We start from the raw sequence: 10,626 nt of genomic DNA, 5'->3' as shown, positions 1-10,626 counted from the left end.
CTTCAGCACGCGCCTCATCAAAGAAGTTGCATACGAATGCATTCTTGATGTCGCTCCATGATGTGTGAGATCCTGTGCGAAGCATCTCCAGCAAGTGAATACTTGAAGAGCTTGCATGGGAGTTAGTCTTCAGAGACCCCCTCGACTTTGTGAGATAACCCATAGTAGGGTGTATGTCCCACGAGTGTGTAGTACTGCGGCTTAAACTCGAAATTCCCCCTTTAAATAGTTGGAGGACGAATGGCTGATCTGTTGGTGTAGAACTGATCTGGATGGCTGTAGTCAGCCAACGTTCTGGGCCGAGCAGCCTTATCTACAGGTTGAGCAGCTCCTGTAGCATCAGTATCGGACTCAGGGATTACATCCCCCTGAGAATCTATCCTCTGACCTGTTGCATTACGCAGATGACCTTCTTGGTCATACAGGTCTCCCTTATAATCACGTACAAGAATCAATGTCACAACCATGTCTCGCGGCTCAGTATCGATCGATGTCCGGACTGAAGGGTCGATCGATATCGGATGGAATATGTCGGTCGACAGAAGGGTGTCTTCGGTCGACAGTTGAAAGCGAGTGTCGGTCGACGAGACTGGTGTTTGTTTCGACGGTGGCTGACGAAAATCGAGGGACGAACAAGTGTTGTTGTCAATTGATGAGGAACGTATTCCTTTGCAGATTGAGCGTTCCAAGCTTGCAGGATCTGATGAGAATAGTAGTTGAGTTTCCTTGTTGCTTCTGGTACTGCTGGGCATGTACCTGAAAACACAAGAAAAATTTTTTGTCTCAGAAAGTGGTTTTGAGAAGAAACCCAGACTAAACAAGATTAAATCTATAAGGCGATCAAAGTTCCCCGGCAAAGGCGCCAAATTTGATCTCACTCAAATTACCCTAAGGAGTGAATTACTCTCTCAAATAAGAGGTTCAGTTGTAGTATTTAGGGATCGAATCCACAGAGAGCTAGGGAACCTAATAAATCTAATCAGAATTGTTAAGCTAGGTGGTTTAATGATTTAAATGTAAAGTTGCAGGTTTGTGAGAAAGTAATTGCTCGATTGATTGGTTGAGGTTTTGGTACTTAAATGGAAATAGCTAGACTTAGGGTTTTTATTCAGGAAATTTGAAATTATAATCTTACAGATGTCTAACAAGTTGCATGCATGATATTGTAGAGCTCAACACTTATAAACAAACCACTAGACTCTCGCTTTCTAGGTTTGTCTTTTGACCAGTGTCGATCGATGATTCTATGTGAATATCGATCGATGCCTTTTCTGAAACGTCGACCGATTATTCGATAGGAATATCGATCAACGTTATTGGTCAAGCGTTAATGTGCGGGTTGAATATGCTCACTAAGCTCACTAGATCTGCTCTCGCCTTACTCTTAGCAAGTCTTAGCTCAATTAGAATGGTTTCAGAATGAGATGCAAGCTATCGCTTATATCTAACAATCCTAGAGCTAGTTTTAGGTAGCTAATCTAGAATCAGGCATTAATGACAATACTAAAGATTAATATCACAACTTAGCAATCTATAGTTGAAGCTAATCCCTCGTAACCTATTTAAACCCTAAAATCTAACAAGAGAACTACTCATACATGGCCAAGTAATTCATAACAGCAATAAGATATAAAAACAACATTAGATAAATGGATAGATATCAATGGAGTTCCAATCACAAATAACTTTGGATATTCTCTCCAATCTACTAAAAATCCTAGAAGCCTTTGCTGTGAAAAACAGTAAAACAAGAAAGCACACTTTGCCTCTAACATGTTCACAAAGCTTATATAATTAGGTTAAAACTCGCCAGGGTAATCTTGTAAATAGGTGAAGACTTGGGCTCTACGTCGTCTGAGACCAAACGGGCTTTTTGCGCTTTTCGGTGTCGATCGATGTCACCATGTGAACATCGATCGATTAATCTTCCTCAATGTCGACCGATGGTCATCTCGGGTGCTTACTCCAAATATCATCACTTTCCTCCAAATCACTTCTGATCCTATAAATATGCTAAATAGGCTCTATAATATAATAATTAGTAGTAAAAACACTTATAAACCATGGGTAAAAGTGCGTCAAATCTATGGTCTATCACTGAGGCCTGAGCCTCTGCCCAAAGTAAAGATTCAGTCTTGCACATATATCTCCCTATATATTGAAATCTTCTTGGTATATCCAAGAATAATTCTCATCTTGTATGTAATGTTTAGTGCATTGACTAAAAAAAGGGAGAATTGGGAAAAAGAGACACTTTCAACTTTGATTTGTCTCAATAAGATTTTTTGAAGATTTTTTGGAAAACTAGGATTTTATTTCTTGTTAATATCATAATGCCCTTGTAATTAACCAAATAATATGAATTTTAAATATAAATTATAATTTTCGTAATTGATTTAATATTAATTAAAAAAGTAAAAAAAAAGTAAAAACAAGGGAAAAAGAAAAATACGGTTAAAGCGTTTAGGGTAAATAACCTTTTTTTTAATCTCGTCTTCTCCGCCGTTTCTCTTCACTCCTTCCATGGCGATTTAAGGTTAAGAGTTCTTCATCATGGTTCTGTGAATCCTTTCCTCTCTAGCCTCGTTCTCTAACCTCGTTTTCGTCAATTTCCTCTTCGTTCTCAAACACTACATCCAACGAAATCGAAGTCTTCTTCCTCAACGAGTTTCGTCCGACGGTTCTTTGCAAAATCGAAGTGTTCTTCCGTCAATTTCATCAAAATCTCACGTTTCTTCACACTAAGTATGTGATTTCTTCTATTGATTCTCTTAATAGATCCCTTCTCTAAACCCTAGATTTGATTAAGACCGATTTGTCAGCTTTCGTAAACTAAGTTAGTTCCCTTAGTTTTATGGGTTGATTAATCATCTTAAAACCGATTTGCCATGCATGTTACTGTTTTTGATTTGTAAAGAGTATTGATTTAGGTTTTTGGAAAGGGGAAATTTTTGTGTCTCGGAATATTATACTAGTTGTCGTTCGATTATAATGTTACACAATTAGATTCGTTGATGTCTGTATGTAATGGTTGTTGTTCTGTGAAAAGTTAGATATAGGTGGAACATGTGTTTTAAAGTACGTAGATTGTAGAAGTGAAAGTATATTTTGGTTCTTATCTTTTGTTTCTGCTCTCATTTCAATCTTTTATCTTTGATTGTAGGTATGTCTGGGGAGTTACCAAAGCGGCTTATTAAGGAGGGTGAGGAGACCCAAGTGACTCAGATCAATAACAACTGCAGAATGGTATGTTATATGGAAAGGTTGGAGGAATGGCTGCCAAAGGAGTTGAAAGAAGTGAAGAAAGATCGGGTTTTTGCTCCAATTTTTAAGTTGTACAAGAATGGTTTGGGTTACTCGGCGAGAGTGATACACAGCTTCTTGTGAAGGGAGCTGGTGACTTACAAAAACTATGAGCTCTGGTTTGCGTTTGCGAGGAGACCACTTCGATTTTCTTTGCTAGAGTACCACGCAGTTACCGGCCTTCAGTGCGATACTAGTCTATCACGTAAGGAGTTGGTTGACTTCGAGGATGATGGTGGTTTTTGGAGCACAGTGGTGAGGAGAAAAGAGGGAGTAACTATCTTGGACCTTTGGAAGAATCACCATGAAGCTGTTAAGAAGTGGAGTAATGCTGATCGAATAAGACTGGTGTATCTGTGCATCATTGTGACTATGGTTTGCGCGAGAGATGAGAAGGCTAAATCCCCTTGAAGTATATCAAGTTGGTCATGGATCTTGAGAATGTTCGAAAGTATCCCTGGGGAGTTGCTTCTTTTGACCTTCTCTGCGAGTCAATAGCTAAAACACGGGACAAACTGAAGGAAAAGACTACTAGTTACGTGTTAGATGGCTTCTCCTACGCCTTGCAGATTTGGGCAATGGAAGCGGTACCAAAGATTAGAAAGCTCTGTGGAAAAAAATTGGACAAGGGTTTTATGAACGGTCCTAGATGCGTAAACTGGATGGGAGCTGCAAAGATTTCATACGGGGAGTTCAGTAGGTTGGAGAACATCTTTACATCCGAGGTAAATATTCTAATTTAAGGTGATTGCATCCAGTTTTAATGAGTGTTTAAATCTAACCTTGTTTACGTTTTATGTGTAGGATGACATCTATCCATACATCTCGTGGAGTGGGAATTATGAAGTGGTTGTGAATGCTGCTTTTCGCAGAGCTGATGAGGTGGAGGATGATAGAATCAAGGTTCTCATGAAGATGATACATACTAAGCATGACTTCAGTGAACACGTTTGGGAGTTCGAAGAGACACCAGAGTTTTCTTGGGGGCTTCATGAAAAACAAGGAGAGGATGATGAAGTAGCTGAGAATGATGAAGAAGCTCCCAAGAATGATGAAGAAGATGGGAGTGATGAAGACTTTCGAACTCCAAGAGGATCATCGAACAGAGTCTCCGGAGCTAGAAAGGGAAAGAAGAGGCTCCCGGATCGTGGAATGGAAAAAAGGAAGCAAAAGATTCTCTCTTCTAGACCACAACATGCGCCTTTTAATGAAGATATGAAGAGCTTTATGGCGCAGTTGTTTGAGCAGAATTTTTCTGCAATGGAAGAGAGGCTACAGAAACAGATGGGTGAAAGATTTGAGAAAATGCAGTCTGAGTTTAAAGGTTCACTTAAGGATGCAAACGTTGAAGTTGACGATATAGAGCCATCGACGAGCAAGCCATCACCTAGCAAGCCATCGCCTATCAAGCCATCGCCGAGCAAGCCATCGTCAAGCAAGCCACCACCGAGCATTCCATCTCCAAGGAGGTCCAAACGCTTGGTAAAGAACCCCTAGTCTTCACCACTCTCGTCAATGTTGTTTTGACTTGTTTAGTTTGCATGTATGCTTGTGATAATGTCATCTATGTATCGGCGTGAAATGTTGTGTGTTTAATGTAGTCTCATTTTGGAAGTGTGGTTTGTTATGTGAACTTTGTATAAGATATGCATGGAATGGATGTTATTGTATCAGTTTTTTATGTGTTGCTTGTGTATTTTTGAATTAACAGGATGTGAATTTGAGTCAAGCAGATGATATGGACGAAGACATAGGTACCCAAGGCCTTGAAGGGCTTTCTCAGTCTTCGAATGTGCCCGGCTTTGATCCATCGCAGACCAATAAGGACAACGAAGCACGTGATTGGTGGACTCCAATGACTACTGTCCAAAAACTACCAAAAGTTGAACCAATGGAAGAAACCGCAGCTCCATTACCGACTAAGTGGGAGAGATGGTGTAAAGGACCAAGTAAGAAACTTGAGCTTAGTGATTCACAAATGGCTGACGATGGTTCTCCGCAGTCCTTATTGTATTACTTCAACGAAGAATCATGGAATAGATTCACGCAATGGACTTTGAATCCAACACCTTTAAAGATTGGTCATACAGCCTTTTATTTAACTGTTGCTCAGAGGATATTAACTCCTGGGAAGTGGCTGGGAAATGAGGTATATATTTCTAATACAATTTCAATGGTCGTAGGTTCTTAACATATCTTTGATTGTCACATTGGTCCTTGTCAATATTCAGGAAATGGATGCGATGATGTATATGTGGAGAGAGAACACAACTTTGAGGCGTTGGAATATAAAACGTGTTGCTTTCATGAGCGCCCTTTTCTGCCTCCAGCTCGACAATGCATACCGTAAATTTCATCCAAACAAAAAAGCCTACGAATTGCCGGATCTTTTTCTTGCTTACGGGAGAGGAGAGCTTCCGTCTCATGGCCGAACTGATAAAGTCTGGGGTGTTGATATTGATCGTCTCTACTTTCCTCTGTTTGTAAATGGTAAGAATCCTTTCTTCTCTTATACACGTCTCCACAGTTATGTATCTCTATTTACAAATTTAGTAATGTCACACGTAGGTAATCATTGGATTTCTGTCTGTGTCAACATCATTGAAAAGAAAGTGGAATCCTTTGATTGCCAACGGGGAAGGAATAGGAAATACGTAGAGAAGTTTGCTGCTATGATTCCTAGGATAGTGAAGGCCGTTGCGCCACCTGAAATCAAGAAGCAACTACTCCTCTCACCATATTCTATCGTAGATGTACCTATGAAGTCCAGATTGAACAAGTCTTGTGCCGATTGTGGGGTATACGCACTGAAACACTTGGAATGTCTGCTGCTTGGTCTCGACCTCAGTTTAGTAGATGATGAGATCATATAGGGTTGCCGCCAGAAGATTGCTCTGGATATATGGGAGGCTGCACAAGATCCCATGTTAATTCAGCTTATGGCAGAACATGTGCCTTCAGAGTATGAGACTTCTGATGTCTTTGACATCGAAGAAGACTGATTATGTGTGTTTGTCTTTGTTTTTCTAGGATTTGTGTGACAAAACTCTTGATTGGTTTTCTAGGAATTATGTGACAAAACACTTGGTTTATCAATTTGTGGTTTGCTTTTGCATGAAAGAGTTGCTTTAATCAAATTGAGAAATAACGAACCCTCACTAAACCCTAAATGAACCCTACCTAAACCCTAAACGAAACCTCACTAAACCCTAAACGAACCCTAACTAAACCCTAAATGAATCCTCACTAAACCATAAACGAACCCTGACGAAAGCCTTCATAAAAGATCCTTATACTCTAAACTTTTATCATTGGTGATGACAATGTATTGAGATTCACCAATTATGTACAATTTTATTCTTTTTTTTGCTTCATGTATTTACAGTAATTTAGAGGATTAGGGGTGATAAGCACCAACGTTTAGCAATAGGTTTGCGTGGCTTATTTGGCACATTTTATCGATCTACTTTATGTAGATTACATGTAATCTAATTATTGAAACGATGTCGTTTTTGTTTATGTTTTGACCTACTCTCCTTTGTTCCTCATTCTTTCACGACGGAGAGAAACCCAGGGGAGAAAACTTGGCGACCAAATCAATCATGTCTTCGGTCAATTCTTCGTCCGGATCAAGAGATGGAATCACCAAACAACGCGGAATTCCCACAAGATGTAATTGCGGTGAGGCAGCGGCTCTTTTCACTTCAAAAACAGTTAAAAATCCGGGAAGATTATTTCATTCTTGTCCGATGGGATCTTAGAAGGTTAGTCGTGTAATCATATAACCTTTCCTTTGTTTCACTCTAACCGTTTGTTTGATGATAATGATGAAGGACAAAACCTACTTGTTCAAATGGACTGATCAGTCAGTTGTTGAGGAAGTTGAAGACTTCCAGGAACTGGTTGACGTGCTACTCATTGACAATTCCCAGTTTCAAAAATCATTGACAGCTTGTGAGACCATGCTGAAACGCCAGGAGAATAGAATTGAAGAAATGGAAGATGTGATTGGACGTTGTGAAGAGAAGACCATCAAATGCATTAGGGAATTAAGGTTCATAAAAGCTTTGTTTGTGTTTTGTTTGGTGATGTTCTGCATGTACCTTACCTATGCATGATGGTCATTGTGTAACTCAATCTGTTGTTTTTGGTTTCTCAAATAAGTGTAAGAATATGTTTCTTGTTCTTGGTACCTACCATCTCCTACTGTTTTCACATTCACTTTTGCTTCAGTTTTATGTTATGAAGAAGTTACAAAGCGTTTATCCAAAAAGTTTTGAAAAAAACCAAACTGTCAAATACCAAGTTCGATTTGTCTCAAGAATACCAATAGAGTAATAAGCAACTAAAGACAACAGAGAACACACATAACATACTAAATAGGTAAATCACATGTTCCTCTCTTGTGTCCTTCGGTACCACAGCGGCTGCACTTGTGCTTTGTGTCTTCTACTGTTTCATACCTTCTCTTTACTGGTCTACCGGAACTCTTTCTTGCCTCTGGTGGTAGGACCTTCACAAGCTTAACCTCAGCTGGGACATTCCAATCAACTTCTGGAACTGCTATTGGATTAATGGATTCGGCATAGGCAGTTCTCCACGTTGCAGTGGTGTAGACGCCATCAGTAAATCTGTGTACTTCCATACCTGTGTCAAAAAAACGGAGACAGAGTAATGTCTATATGCTGCCAAAACACCCAAATAAAATTAGGCACCAAGATCATCTAAGTATACTTCCATACCTCATGAATAAATTGCAGGAATGGCGTGTCTGCATGGTATTTTTCCTAACTCGTACTTCCCACATGTGCATGTTCTTCTTTCCAAATCAACATGACAATCATATTTGTCTCCTTTAACAAGTGATCTGTAGTTATCAACCTTGTAAACCTGAAACCCTTTTGCCTTCACAATTCTCCTATCAATCTTTTTCTCCACCTTAACAGTTAAAGGATCAATATGCTTCGAGCTTAACATGCAACGCTCATAGAACCATCGGGTCAACATTTCTCTTATACTATCCAGCAAAAGAATAACTGGATATTGTCTAGGTGATCTCAGAACTGAGTTTATGGACTCTGCAGGGTTATTGGTCCTAATGTCATACCTGGCTCCAGGGAAGATAGAACGAGATCATTTTCTCACATCAGCCTCCTGTAGATATCTTCCAAGCGCATGACACATTTCAACAATTTCAGTGAAACGTTCCTGAAATTCAGAGAACCTATATGCCCGCGAAGCCTTCTCGACCAAGGCGGACAAACCCTTTGTCTTGAAATTTTTTACCACATTGGTCAACAAGTGGTGAATGCAAATTCCATGTCTTGAACGAGGGTAAACAGTCCCAAGCGCTTTAGCTATTGACGCAGCCCTATCTGATACAAAAGCTAAATCTCTACTATCAGCAATAACCACTTTCAAAGTTCTTAAGAACCACTCCCATGAATCCTCAGTCTCAGAATCAACAACTCCAAAAGCAATCGGATACAAATTGGAGTTACCATCTACAGCTGTAGCAACAAGTAGCACTCCTTTGTATTTATTTTTCAGAAAAGTTCCATCAACAACAATCACCCTACGCATTGCATTGTAGAATTCTCGAACTGATTGCCCAAACGACATAAATAGATACATGAATCTCCCATCCTCAGTTGTTTCATAGTGCGTGTGGGTACCAGGATTAGCTTCTTTAATCATATGCAAATATTTTGGTATTTTAGCATAACTTTCATCTGGTATACTTCGAGCCGCTGCAATTTCATACTCACGAGCTTCCCAAGCTTGCCAATAAGTAATCTTGCAACTATGCTCCAGTCTCATGAACTGAATGATGTCATTTGCTTTTGGGCCATCATTGGCATCATCAAATCGATGTTGTATCAGCTTCCCAATTGTTCTTGCCGATGCCGTTTTTCCGAATTTGCTTTTCTTCGAAGGAGCACATGAATGTATTCCCACCCACTTGTTGATCATGAAGTATGTAGACCCATCCAAACATTCTGCACGCAGAGTCCAGTTGCACAGTTTATCCTTACATCGAATATACCACCACTTTCTCGTTGATTTGAGAACAATGTAATCATAATTATTCTTCATTGCCCAAATTTCCATTGTTGCCTTCAGAACACGTTTACTTCTGAAAAATTTGATCCTTCTTCACGAAATCTATGCTTCCAGATTGGCCGTTGTTTTCACGCTCTCCATTGTTTTCACTCCTTAAACCAGCATCACTGAAACCATCTTTTGCGGCATGATTCTTCGTTTTATGAGTCGACTCTTTTGACGGTATGGCAAAGTCTCCTTGATTTGTTTCTGGAACTTTTTCATCCTCAAAATTGCTTGAGTCAAACGGCTCCTTATTCAAATCGATATTGACTCGTTCCTTTTCTTTTGCACCAGTAGCAGACAACGTGACACACAAGGTTGTAGACGAACTCTTCTTCGTGTAGCTCACAAAATTAGATACTTGTCGATCATTGCTGATAATAATGGGAGGATTCCCTCTTTGATTCACCATCTCATAACTGAACTCGGCATTAACGAGCATATGGTCGACCCCATAATCCTCACACACGATGATCTTGAGCTGCTTCAACAAAGTAGTAGTTTCTAATGTTACCATTCGACCACCCCTTGTTTTGTCTGCCAAGAAACTCCACTGATCACCGCAACTTGAGATACATTCACCAGATTTAACATAGATTAGAACCATGTTGTATTGATAGATAGAAGAGATGGTTATGTCGATGAACAAGAGAGAGAAACAAAGAACGAATGAGAGAAAGATCGTGGGGTGGGAGGAGAAAAACGTGGGAGAGAAGATACTATGAGAGATTTAGGGTAGATTTGGTTTAGATTTAGGAAAGATATTTATTGAAATATGGAAGTTTCCATATTTTTCGTGATTTACCTATAATATGTAATATATGTATATCAGAGCGCTGAAGAGAGGGTGGGAGGTTTATTCTTCCTTACGCATTTGATAACGTAAAAGGCAGAAAAGGTTATGACACATAAAAAAAAAGGTATTTCACAGAGTCGAGGTTAGAACTTGTAAAAAAATATAAGTAGAGTAAAGATATCTTGTTAGAATATTACCTGATGAAATCTAGCTAGCATAGAAAATTGAAGAAAGTTTTATTTGTATCATGTACCCAGGATAAATCTGTGTGTAATACTTACTATTCGATTTCTAGACTAAGTAGATGACTAGAATGAATATTATATCTCTCCTAGAACATAAAAAATACATGATTCCACTATTGTTAAAAATAAAATTTAAACATATAAATAGTCATACTAATGTTTCTAATGATTTACATA

At 39.2% G+C, this 10,626-nt stretch overlaps 2 protein-coding genes across 2 annotated transcripts; one reads left to right on the top strand and one right to left on the bottom strand.

The window, feature by feature from the left end:
* Nucleotides 1-3,731: 3,731 nt before the first annotated feature.
* On the top strand, nt 3,732-7,421 carry LOC106398718. Its single transcript, XM_013839227.2, has 6 exons — nt 3,732-4,028; nt 4,108-4,785; nt 5,015-5,452; nt 5,535-5,793; nt 5,872-6,101; nt 7,137-7,421. The coding sequence occupies exons 1-6, from the start codon at nt 3,732-3,734 to the stop codon at nt 7,419-7,421; spliced, it is 2,187 nt and encodes a 728-aa protein (XP_013694681.2).
* Nucleotides 7,422-8,436: 1,015 nt separating this feature from the next.
* On the bottom strand, nt 8,437-9,414 carry LOC125582355 (protein FAR1-RELATED SEQUENCE 4-like). Its single transcript, XM_048749016.1, has one exon. It carries the CDS (start codon nt 9,412-9,414, stop codon nt 8,437-8,439), a length of 978 nt encoding a protein of 325 aa, XP_048604973.1.
* Nucleotides 9,415-10,626: the final 1,212 nt, after the last annotated feature.

The sequence above is a fragment of the Brassica napus genome, chromosome C2 (genome assembly GCF_020379485.1).
Source record: "Brassica napus cultivar Da-Ae chromosome C2, Da-Ae, whole genome shotgun sequence".
NCBI classification, from domain to species: Eukaryota; Viridiplantae; Streptophyta; class Magnoliopsida; order Brassicales; family Brassicaceae; genus Brassica; species Brassica napus.
This window is presented reverse-complemented; position numbering and strand designations above follow the sequence as displayed.